This window comes from Arachis hypogaea, chromosome 18 (assembly GCF_003086295.3).
Source record: "Arachis hypogaea cultivar Tifrunner chromosome 18, arahy.Tifrunner.gnm2.J5K5, whole genome shotgun sequence".
Lineage (NCBI taxonomy): Eukaryota > Viridiplantae > Streptophyta > Magnoliopsida > Fabales > Fabaceae > Arachis > Arachis hypogaea.
In genome coordinates, this window is record NC_092053.1 from 21,681,607 (window position 1) to 21,694,329 (window position 12,723).

Genomic DNA, 12,723 nt, shown 5'->3' on the forward strand with positions numbered 1-12,723 from the left:
AAAAAAAATCGTATTTTGGAAATTAAAGTGGTTTTTGTTGGTGGTATTGCATGTGGTTTATTGAAGTGATTTTGTTTGCGGTTTGGTAGGCGGTTTAATTTAGCGGTTTCCGTTACTGGCTTTGCATGTGTTATTGGTAGTGGTTTTTGTTTAGTGGTTTTGCATGTTGTATTGTTAGTGGCTTTCGATGTGGTTTATGTTAGCGGTTTACGTTGGCGGTTTGTGTGAGTGGTTTTTGTTAGTGGTATTGTGTGCGGTTGATTTTAGTGATTTTGTAGACAAGTTTTGTTGATGGTTTATGTTAGCGGTTTATGTTGCTGATCTTGCATGTGGTTTATTTAGTGGTTTTATATGCGGTTTATGTTAGCGGTATTGTATGCGGTTTATGTAAGTGGATTCGCATGCGGTTTTGGTAGTGGTTTATTATATTGCTTTTGTATGTGGTTTATTATATTGATTTTGTATGCGGTCCTTGTTTTGGCAGCCCCAGCGTTGCATCTCGAGCATGCGGCGGCAGCAGGGCATGCCCCTCGATGAGAGATACGTTTCGTACCTGCAGATGGCCGGATTATACTATCTTGCGAGGCTGAACGATAGATGGTTCCGATTAGATGAGCCCCTTGTTAGTGCATTCGTTGAGCGGTGGTGTCCGGAGACGCACACCTTCCACATGCCGTTTGGAGAGTGCACGATCACACTTCAGGATGTGGCGTACCAGTTGGGGTTTCCAGTGGACGGGCGCTATGTCAGTGGTTGCCTTACAGATTTCCAGATATACATCGAGGGTGGCCGTCCTGCCTGGGTGTGGTTCCAGGAGTTGCTTGGAGTGATTCCTCCTCCGAGCCAAGTTCAGAAGTTTGCTGTAAACTGCACTTGGTTCCAGGAGACTTTTGGGGAGTGCCCCGCGGGAGCCGATGAGGAGACTGTGCGGCGCTTTGCTCGTGCATATATCATGATGTTGTTGGGTACTCAGCTGTTTGCCGACAAGTCCGGCAACCGCATTCACATCAGATGGCTTCCCTACGTAGCTAGGCTTGAGGAGATGGGTACATACAGCTGGGGGTCTGCAGCACTAGCATGGTTGTACCGGTGCATGTGCCGAGTGGCAAACAGACATGTGGTAAAGTTAGCGGGCCCACTTCAGTTACTTCAGTCCTGGATCTTCTGGCGCTTTCCTAGGTTTAGGCCTGCTGGGTATGATACGTACAGCTGGCCGTTGGCCTCGAGGTACCCTACTCAGACCTTTCTATTTCAATTTAAAATAGTTGATTCCATGTTCGCTTCTTATGTTATACAAATCTGTCACACTTTTAATTAGCTATAACACCGATGTGAGATGCAAGTGGTCAGGTTACAACCCTTCCAGTGGCGAGAAGGGACTTAGAGTGCAGAACTGGAGACTGAGAATAGACATGTTACAGGCCAGGGATGTGAGTATACTAACCGGCTATGTTTATTTAATTAATTAAACTTTATGACTTTGGATCATGAATTGGCCTGACAATGTTGGAATCTTTCTGCAGTTTATCTGGTTGCCCTATAGCTCCCCCGAGGTACTACAGGTTGTGCATCCGGAGGTGTTGGAGCCTCGGCATACGGCGATGTGGCGGTCTGTGACGTCACTGATATAGTTTGCCGTGATAGAGTGGCATCAGATAGATATGGTTTTACCGCAGTTAGGCGGAGTCCAGCCCCGTCCGCAGCCCGCCCTGAACATCGACTTTCTGATGTCGAAGGACAGGAGAGGCGGTGATCGTTGGTTCCCGTCAGCTCTTCAGTTCTGGCATCTACATTGGGAGATCCGTGCGGACTACGTTCTCCGGTTCGATGTTGTTGCAGACCCTGGACCCTCACATGACTTCCTGGAGTGGTGGAGTCAGCATGGAAAGAGGTTCTTGTCACCAGAGATGTTTTTGGGGGATCCGAGAGCCGTTCCTATTCCTGTGGAGGCGTCACAGAGGGGTGCTGGGCGAGTTCCTGACATGGATCGTGTTGACGATGTGCCGGATAGGCGTCGGGTCGAGAGGAGAGCTCGTGTGGGGACACAACGGAGCCAGCGTGAGTGGAGGTGGCTGGACCAGGCTATGGACGAGGCTGACGGGGACGGTCGACGTAGAGGAAGACGACGAGGGCACGGAGGCAGACGGAGAGGGCGTGCTGCGGCGGACGATCATGGTGATCATGGTGACGACGACGACGACGATCAGCACGGGCCCGTGGGGGTCGCTGCAGGGCATGCTGCAATTGGTGGTGTTAGTCCCCATGTTGGCGGGCATGGAGGCGAGTGGTACGGGTCCGGTATGGGTGACGGTGCTGACCATGGTGACGGTGGACTTGGGTCTGGGCCGCTAGGAGATTACTTCGTTGGTGTCCCAGCCGATGACCAGACACTTCAGGAGAGTACACCATGTGTTAGTCCGGGGACGATGTTTTCAGACTTCCTGAAATGTGATGGGCTTGATGCGGACTTCGGCGGGTCACACTTTCTAGACGAGATTACTGCCATCATGCAGAAGGATGATGCGGCAGGTAGGCGTGGTCAGAGCTCCGGCACGCAGGCACCTTTAGATGTCGACCTGAACGAGCCTCCTATGACGCCTGCTGCTGACCATTTTGCATTGGGTGGTACTCCTACTTCCGCCTATACTACTGCGTCGCATTCAGTTGCCGGGCTGTCTGGGGCACCCGTCCAGCCTAGGCCACCTGCACAGCCTGCCCCGGATGAGGAGGAGGATGAGATCGAGGACGAGGATCTGCTTATCCGGAGAGGCCACAGGACACGGGTACCCCATCGTTGCTTCACCGGCTCGCATCTGTTTAGATGATTCATATATCCTGTATGTTGTTTGTTTATGTTCATTGTTGTATCCTAGCAAAGTTTATTAATGTCTTTGATGTACTTTGACGTTCCAACATGTATTTTGGTTATTTATGTTTCAGTATGATGTTCCAAATCATGATATTGTACTTTGAAAATGGTTGTTCAGTGTTTCTTTCAGTTACTAGCATCTTTTCCGCATCATGTATTAATTTAATTTGTAGATTTATTTATTGCCTTGTGCATTAAACAGAAATTTCGTACAAAACTACGGAAACGGAACATATTCATTAATTAAGATCCCATGTAGAGTTCATCGCATTAACATTAACAAATTCTATCACTTATCAACTACAAGTAAGGAAACCTATAATAGTGGAATCTAAATGCCAAAGTGAAACAAACAAAGTACCAAAGCTAACAATACAGCTACTCATGTCCCCCTGTAAGCTCTTGTCCTCCGACCTGTGGGCAACTCCGACGTGTGTATCCAGGCTGCCGACAGAGGCCACATCTCTTTGGCCGGTTCGGATCTGCCTCGTCTATATTGGTTCGTATCCTAGTGGACCTCGGACGACCCTCTCTCGCATGCCTCTTGTTAGGGTCTGGGATCACTGTCGCCCCGTCATATGGTGGCCAAAAGCCCTCCGGAATGGGAGGTGTGAATCCCATCCGACACACACTGAACACCGAGCTAAGACGATACACCTGGTGGATGTAAGGCTGCCATGTAATCCGTGAGTAGGCACAGCATGCCAGTGCGTGCGGACACGGGAAATAAAGTGCCTGGAAGTATCCGTAGTCACAAGTCTGAGATGCAAGCGAGACTCTGTAGCTACCCAGTGAGAACGAACCAGTCGGAGTTGTCTCTGCGACGGTAAACTCCGAGTTATCCCTGTCGTACAAAGTCACCATGAAGCACCTTGCTATCTTCAAGTTGGCCTCGATACACTTCACCAAGTGCTGACTGAATTGTTGTCCGGTACCCAGCTGGGCCTCAGCCTCCCTCCCCTTGCGAACAAATAGTTCGGCCAACCTTCTGTATGTTGCCTTCACCAGCGAGCACGCAGGGAGGTTTCTGACACCCTTGAGGATTGAGTTCACACACTCAGAGATATTCATTGTCATGTGCCCGAATCTCCACCCCTCATCACAATGCTGTGTCCACAAGGAATACTCAATTCGGTTCGCCCAGTCACACATTGCCGGGTCTTCAGACCGCAAAATATCAAACCAGTAATCGAACTCTACTTCGGTCTTAGCGTACGCCGCATTGACAAGAAGCCTCCTTGCGTCTTTGCCCTTGAAGGTTAGGGCAAAATTTGCTGCTACATGTCGAATGCAGAATGCCCGGAATGCAGATGGAGGTAGCCAGCCTCCGTCGGGAGCCTCCAGCGCGGCCTTGATGCCGTTATGTATGTTTCAGCTTTGCATGTAATTCGAAGTAGCACAATTCGAATTACATTCAATCCAAGTTTGAAACGATTTGATTCGAACTACATATATTTGTGCATTGGTTGGTTGGTGAATCAGATTTCGTTTTGGCTGATTCACGTAATTCCTTTCTCTCCATGGCTTATTTTTGTTTTTTACCCTAAAATTTATTAATATAAAATTTTTTGTACATAGCAAAAATTTTATTAATATAGCATAGAAATTTTTACTTATAACAAGAATTTTTTATCCAAAATACGTAAATTTTGTTACCGATATATTTTATTGGTTGGGTAATTTAATTATTGTTGAGTCAAGATTTAAGATGTACCTTATGATGATAAACATATTTGATTATTTTTCATTATAACTAACCTTTATGATTAGCATCGTAGAAATCAATCAAAGATGACCAAATCAAATTAGGAAGGATGTTGCAAATCAAGGCAGCTATTAATGCATTCCAAGAATAAAAGATTGGGAATTCAAATTGAAAGCTTTCATTGGAAATCAGATTGAGAGCTTTGAAGAGTGCGACGGCTAGTCAACGAAAAACACACTTCTCCAATTTGATGAAAAGATATCAAATTTTATAAAAGATTCATACAAGAAAAGGGCAAAAATTCAAATTGAATCTGATCTAAAACACTCAGTCATCATTTCCTTTTCTTGTGTATATGCTCTTACTTCTCTTGGCTCTAGAAATAAGTTTATATTTTGAAAAATATAAAAGACTAAAAGAGAAGGGTATACAAAAGCCAAATTTTTAAATTGTTTGAGTGCTTCGTTTTTCGAAGAATGTGTTAGTTTGGAGTACATTTTGTTGAATCAAGAATTGACTTGATTTCTTGGGATAACAAACATAATTAATAATAGGGTAAAGTATATTTTTGTTCTTAAAGTTTGACAAAAGTTTCAAAAATATCCCTAAGTTTTATTTTATTTCAATGTTGTCCTAAAAGTTTTCGATTTGCATCAAATATACCCCAGACGGCTAAGTTTTCAAAAAATTTAAGACCAATTCAACAACAATTTTATAAGAACAACCCTCAACACAAGCAAATCAAGCATAATTTTCATGCATTATTGTTAGATTGGTCTTATTTTTTTTGAAAATTTAGCCGTTTAAGGGTATATTTGATGCAAATTGAAAATTTTTGGGACAAAATTGAAACAAAATAAAACTTAAGGGTATTTTTAAAATTTTTGTCAAACTTTAGGGACAAAAAATATACTTTACCCTTTATAATATTTTAATATATTTATTTTTTTATGAGCATTGTAGATATTAATAAATTAGCAATCAAAGATCACGATAAATAATCTATGATTTAAGTAAAAAGCCAAAAACAACACATGATTCATTCTTCATAAGCAAGAATCAGTTCATATATAGATTGAATAGCTGCTGCATTTTTATCAAGTTAAACACGGAATAGATTAAGGGTGTACATAGTCTGGTCCAGTCTGAATGCCCGACCCAGGTCCAAAAGATTTTAGGGCATGATAGCCCAGATCCAAAGGGGCCCGGGACTGACCCAGAAAAAAAGAATGAAACCAGAGAGAGGGATGAAATTGGGACCGGGTCATAATTCGGGTCACCCGGACACGGCCATGTGAGAATCATAATTAACAATGAACTAGGGCACACATTCATAGTTTCATACAACCACGACCATGAGCCATTAGCCTCACGCAGTGACGCCTCACAATCCCTCTTCCACGTACCCTGCCACAGTCCCCTCTCAGCCCTTCCCCTCAGCCCTTCCCCTCATAACGCCGCCGCCAGCCTTCCCGTCGCAGCCCTCTCTGTGCCTTTCACCAATCATTGCACTCTTTCCCTCGCAGCCCTTTCTCTATCTCTCACCAGCCACCATGACAACGCCCATCACCGCTCCCCAACCTCGAAGTCACGATGGTGGTGCACTGCTTCTCGCCTCCCGGTGACGACGTCTCTCGACGATGACTGCAAACGGCGATGGAGCTTCTTTGACCATCAAGACCTGAACGATGACGAGCGATGACTGCTTCTACCGCTGGTCTTCTTCTTCTTCTCTTCTCTGGCTCCTGTTCAAGCTCAGGTAAATAATTAATGTTTTGAATTTCTGATTAAAGATTTAATTATTGGAATTTCTGATTAGGAATTTGATTATTAAAATTTCTGATTGGAGATTTTGATTGTTGGAATTTATGATTAGGGTTTTGATTATTGAAATTTCTTATTAGAGATTTTGATTATTGGAATTTATGATTAAGGATTTGATTATTGAAATTTCTTATTAGGAATTTTGATTATTAAAATGTCCGATTAGGGATTTGATTATTGGAATTTCTAATTATGAATTTTGATTATTGTTTTGTTCTTCCTTTTTCAGTATTTGACTATTGTTTTGATTAGATGTTTATTGTTCTGATCTGAATTTTGATTATTGTTCCGACTCTTGATTATTGAAACTTCTGATTAGGTGCAACTTTGTTCTTCCTGTTTAAGTGTTTTATTCTAATTATTGTTGAACTTTTGATGTGTTGCTGATTATTGCTGAATGCTGAATTTGTTCTTGATGTTGTTTGTTTAGGATACGAACAATGGGAGGAAGAGATAATTGTGTTTCTCCACCAATCACCGAATAGAATGTAACAATAGAAATTGAAGCTGAAAATTTTGCTGCTCTTGCATAATATTTTGTTATTTGTATGTGACTTAACTATTTAGTGTTATTAGACAATATTAGTATTGATTGTGGTTATGCTTTAATTTTAGAGAATGGTTGATTCTTGTTATAATTTTTTAAGTGAATTTTACTATGTGAATTGTGAAATAATGGTTGGAGATTTTGAGATTTTCACATGCTAAAGCCTGGTTTTCACTCGATTTTTACTCAGTTTTTACTCTGTCCGAAGGTGTGTAGGTTTCATAGGATTTAGGGCCAGGTTAGGGTCTAAAAAATAGGCCCAGTATATATTTCGATTCAGATTTAGGTTACAACAAACCCGATGTGGCCCGGCCCATGTAAACCCCTAGAATAGATTCTTATTCAATGCCAACAGCTAAAAGCATTAAAGGTACAACGACTTGCTTGATTATATTAGCGATAATTCCAACATTAAGGAAAGTCATTGACAAACCCCAATTTGACGGTTTGTTTTGCATTGAATTCAGAGTATTTTGATAACCTTTTGTCACATTTAGCCTAGGAATTAGCATGATTTTGTTATCTCTCCCATATTCGTGCTTAAGTGTAAAAACATGCTTTCTAAGCCTTATTTTGATGAATTCTAGTTCTTCTTTGATTCCATAAGATGCCTTGAGGTGTTTGCTAGTGATTCCAGGATTGAAGTAGGTTAGGCATGGATCAAAGGAAGTAAGGAAGGAAGCATACAAGTGGAGAGAAGCATAAAAAGTCAAAGAAGCAAAGTCAGCCATGCACGCGCACGCGCACAAGGCGCTCACGCGCACATTGCAGAATCGACCAGGGACGCGCACGCGTACCATGCGCGCACGCGCCGATGATGGCACATGACCTCATTAATGCAACACGTGCCTGGCGATTTGAGAGGGTTTCTGAACCCATTTTTGGCGCCAAATTGCTAAGGGAAAGGAATAAAAGGATGAAGGATTAAGGGGAAGGCATCAGCATTGTGATAAGAATCACCTTTTAACTAACTAATCACTTTAGCTTAGAGTTTTAGAGAGAGAAGCTCTCACTTCTCTCTAGAATTAGGATTAGGATTAGGTTTAGTTCTTAGATCTAGGTTTTAATCTTTGCTTTCTTCCACTTCTATCTCTCAATTCTTAGTTGCTACATTCAATCTCCTTCTATTCCTTTGTTGTAATTTCCTTTATGTTGTTCTTATATTTTGTTGTAGATCTAGTATTGTTCCTTCTATTTTCTTTCAATTCAATTAGAGGTAATTCATAATAATTGTGTTCCTTTTTGATTGTTGTTGTTAATTCATTGCCATAATTGTTGTTAGATTCTATTTTTGTTATCAAATTACTTTGCTTTTCTTTTATGCCTTCTAAGTGTTTGATGAAATGCTTGGTTGGATTTTAGTATAGATTTTGTTTCTCTTGGCTATGTAGAGTAATTAGTGACGCTTGAGTTGTCTAATTCCTTTGTTGATTGATAATTGGAGAGATTGCTAATTGGTTTGGAGTGCACTAAAGCTAGTCTTTCCTTGGGAGTTGGCTAGGACTTGTGGCTCAAGTCAATTCATCCACTTGACTTTCCTTTAATTATTAAGGGTTAATTAAGTGGTAGCAATGAACAATTCTCATCACAATTGAGAAGGATAACTAGGATAGGACTTCTAGTTCTCACACCTTTCCAAGAGCCTTTTTTTAGTTTTTAGTTTATTTTCATTGCCATTTACTTTTCATGCTCCTTATCCAAAACCCCAAAATAACTCATAACCAATAACAAGACACTTCATTGTAATTCTTAGGGAGAACGACCCGAGGTCCAATACTTCGGTTTATAAATTTTAGGGGTTTGTACTAGTGACAAACAACTTTTTGTATGAAAGGATTAGTGATTGGTTTAGAAACTATACTTGCAACGAGATTTCATTTGTGAAATTCTAAACCGTCAAAAATCCATTCGTCAGTCATCAAGCTCTGTAAAAGAATATTTCATCAAGGAAGATGGAAATTATTTTTGTGCATATTGAAGATCATAAAAAGTAGCTTTTATTTTTTATTTTTTTTTTGAGTGTGTTCTTACTTCTCTTTTGTCTAGATTCAAGCTTACTTTGAGAGATAAAAAAGGCAAAAAGAGTAGTACATACAAAAGACATTTAACCTTTGATTGAGAGTTTTGATTTCAAAAGTGCACTGGGTTAGAGTGCACTTGGTTCCCCTTAACTAAATTGGGTTAGCACCTAAGTGATCTACTAAATTTGGGATAGGTTATATGGTTTACAATAGTGAGCCTCTTGGAATTAGTGATTGTAATATATCTTGATTATAGTAAAAATTCTACCATTATTGTGGTGGAGACTAGACGTAGGTCACATTGCACTTCGTGGCCGAACCAGAATATATCGTGGTGTTACTCTTCTTCTTCCCTAAAATATGCAACTTCTATTTTCGTTTTATTCTCCTACCACATGACGAGATATAAGTTATTTTATTAAAATAATAATGTGTTCCATGTAATTAATAAAACTAATTCTAATTATAGTGAGTAAAATATGATGGTTATTACTCAACGAAAGAAATAAAATTGGTAGGAGTTTTAAAATAATAAAAATAAAGGATATCCCTCCCCTCTCTCTTCAAAATAAAAATATAGAAATTACGATTTTCAAAAAGAGAGACGTGACAAGAAAAGAAAACCTCTATAAAAAATAACAGATTTTAGTTTTTTCTGTGCCATCAACAAAAAAATGAAAGAAAAGAAAGAAAAAAGGGAAAAACATCCACAAACATTGGAAGACTACCCATTAGCTCAGTTAAATAGTTAATTAGAGCGTTCTATGCCCAATTGCCCATAACACAAAATTCATAAGAGTAATGAAAGTGTAGTGCATCCATAATCTACAAGTTTCTGAATTAAAACCAAACTCCAGCATTAAAGAACAAGCATAACTTAAGAACAGTCTAACATGGATCCGGATATGTTTGAATTATACTATTATGATGTAATAATCATAAATTTTAAGATCTTCTATTATTGTTAGAAATAATTTCTGTATAGGTTATAGAAACTAAAACTAACATATGATATCAGAGCGGTTATGGAATTTATGATTATTCATAAATTTAATTTGTTCAAGTTTGCGTAAACCAAATAAATGTTATTTGAATATTTTGATAGAATATTCTAACAGTGAAATTCTTTTAGTGAATTTAGGATAGATTTGTTAACCACTTATATCTGATAATGTAAAAATATATTTTGTGTTTGTTGTCATAAGACATTTAAAGATCACACTCAAAGGTGGATTAATTGTTCTTATATTAAATTGGCAAGACTTTTGGTTTATATATATGTACAGTATTAAAAATATTTAAATATTCAAAGATATTAAATATTTTTAATTAGTGCATATCTAATAAGCAAACTAAATTAAATTAATTTAATTTAATTAGTATTATTGTGTTATTGTATGTTAATGTATCACTTAAAAAAAATATTGATATACTGTAAATATTTTATCTGAATCTAAATAATATATTATTTTATTATTCAAAGCGTTAATGCATGAGTTTGTATTATATTTGCAGCTTCCATGAATTTGTTTGGTTCAGACAATGGAATTGTCAAGTTTAATGGACTTAACTATACTGATTGGTCTGAGCAAATTCAATTCCAATTTAGTGTTATAGACTTAGACCTAATATTAATTATGGATCAAAAGCCTACTGAAATTAGTCAAATTACTGAGACTAATTTTGAAGAGCACAAGTCTCTTTATGAGGCTTGGAAACGGTCATATAGACTATGTTTGAACTTGATGAGAATGACAATGGCTGAAAATATTAAGCCATCCATGCCTAAGACAGACAATGCTAAGGATTTCATGTTTAAAATCAAGAAGATTCTCAATCAGACATAACTGGCAAGTCCATTGTGAGCAACCTTATGACAGAACTGACAACTAAGAAATTTGAATGGTCATAACACATTCATGATCATGTGAATGTCTAATCTGGCAGCAAAGTTGAAATCCACGGGTATGAATGTAAGTGAGTCTTTTCTGGTTCAGTTTATCATGAACTCACTTCTTCCAAAATTTGGCCAATTTCAAGTGAATTATAGCACTCTTAAAGAAAAGTGGAATTTTCAAGAAATTAAGACCATGTTGATTTAAGGGGAAGGGAGATTAAAAAAACTAAAAGATCACTCTCTCCATTTCACATTTCAAACTGGATCTAGTAGCAATAAGGATAAATCGCAAGATTCTGAAAATCGCACCGGTCATCGAACAGTTCTACTCACTAGTTCACTAGTTTATTAGTCTAACTAGTTTAACCGAAAAATTATTTTATAATAAAAAATTATAAATAAACATATCGTACAACATAATTATAATCTAACATAAACTTTAAAATATCTTCTAAATTTAAAACATTACATGTAAAAACATCAATCAAATTATTATCCACATATGCATTATTATAACCAAGTTGATTGTTTTAAATCATAAAATGTATTAAAAATCTTTGAGCTCATCAATTTAAATAGAAACTCATTAAATTAAAAGACTGAATAATTTAATTGAGCTAATTCAATTCATATATTTCTTTATTGAACTAAAAGGCTGGTCATGATCAATTTACCTCTTTCTTAACAAAGGTTGATCATAATTTTAATAAACTTTTAGCATAATTTACTCCTTTCTTAATAAACTTTTAACAAATTTTCAGCAAAATTTTAATAAAAATTAACAAAAATTTTAGCACAATTTTAACCAATATTAACCAAGTGAACTAAAATCAACTAATCATTCAAATCAATAATTCAATTCAAAGTAGAGAACAATACAACACATGAGCATAGTTAATCATTTCATGAGGCAAATTTCAATCTGAGTAGTACATTAGTACTAGTAATCTCTAAAAAGATATTAACAGCAACACTAAAGAAGAAAGTTATGCAGTAGAAAATTGAAGAGATGAGTATTGTGCAGAGGAATAAAATCATGACTCTTAGAAACAAACCCTAAATTATTATTAGAAAGTTAGTCCTTTAAACTGCAGTTGGCTAAAGCCTTATATATTCTCCTTAATTTAGGAATCTAACATGAAAACACAAAATAAGCTAAAGATTATACAAAGCCAACTAATACAACTGATTACACTTCTTTCAATCTTGTTCTTGATAATCTTGATTCTTTAAAACAAAAGAGTTATTCTCCTTTACAATTCAAAAAAATGTTTTGAAAAAAAAATGAATAGGGAACAAAAATTTTTAAAAAAATGAAGCCATTAACAAAATTTTTAACACAATTTTAACAAACATTCACCAGGAAACTAAAATCAACTAATCATTCAAATCAATAATTCAATCCAAAGCAGAGAACAATACAACACATGCGCATAACTAATCATTCAATGAGGCAAATTTCAATCTAAGTAACACGCTAGCACTAGCAGAATCCCCTCAAAAAAATGAAGAACAGAGAACGAAAATTAAAAAATTAAGCCATTGCCTTCGAGGAAAATGCTGTGCGCCTATGATTGGTGAGACGGAATAGGATTTGGGGACTTGGAGAACACCGAAAAGATGAAGAGAGAAGCCCCTGAGTGCGACGGGCAGCGGCTGTGGCCCACTCCTTGCAACGCTGGTGGAGGCTAGGGTTAAGGCAATTCTGCTTTCTGAAGGAAGGAGATTGGCGAAGGGGCTGGGGGCACAAGGCACAACGGAGGAAGAAACGGTGGCCCATGAGCGCAATAGACGGCGGCGCTGAGGCTCTCCTTGCAGCGGTGGGCGAGACTGTAACCTAGGGTAGAGAGTTGAGAGAGG

The 12,723-nt window shown here is 38.2% G+C and overlaps 2 protein-coding genes across 2 annotated transcripts; one reads left to right on the plus strand and one right to left on the minus strand.

Moving 5' to 3' along the window:
• The first annotated feature begins 505 nt into the window (after positions 1–505).
• LOC140181293 (protein MAIN-LIKE 1-like) lies at positions 506–1,631 on the plus strand. Its single transcript, XM_072224828.1, has 3 exons — positions 506–965; positions 1,351–1,430; positions 1,524–1,631. The coding sequence occupies exons 1-3, from the start codon at positions 506–508 to the stop codon at positions 1,629–1,631; spliced, it is 648 nt and encodes a 215-aa protein (XP_072080929.1).
• A 1,616-nt stretch (positions 1,632–3,247) lies between these two features.
• LOC114925774 (uncharacterized) lies at positions 3,248–4,391 on the minus strand. Its single transcript, XM_029294894.1, has 2 exons — positions 4,302–4,391; positions 3,248–4,219 (listed from the first exon to the last, which is right to left on the minus strand). Exons 1-2 carry the CDS (start codon positions 4,389–4,391, stop codon positions 3,248–3,250), a joined length of 1,062 nt encoding a protein of 353 aa, XP_029150727.1.
• Between the last annotated feature and the right edge of the window lie 8,332 nt (positions 4,392–12,723).

Bases quoted from the DNA above. Each gene is read 5' to 3' on its own strand.
- LOC140181293 (XM_072224828.1), top strand. From the start codon at position 506: ATGCGGCGGCAGCAGGGCATGCCCCTCGATGAGAGATACGTTTCGTAC. The intron at 966-1,350 runs GTACTCAGCTGT...GCAAGTGGTCAG, and splicing joins ATATATCATGATGTTGTTGG to GTTACAACCCTTCCAGTGGC. The intron at 1,431-1,523 runs GTGAGTATACTA...ATCTTTCTGCAG, and splicing joins ACATGTTACAGGCCAGGGAT to TTTATCTGGTTGCCCTATAG.
- LOC114925774 (XM_029294894.1), bottom strand. From the start codon at position 4,391: ATGGAGAGAAAGGAATTACGTGAATCAGCCAAAACGAAATCTGATTCA. The intron at 4,220-4,301 runs GTTTCAAACTTG...AACGGCATCAAG, and splicing joins TATGTAGTTCGAATCAAATC to GCCGCGCTGGAGGCTCCCGA.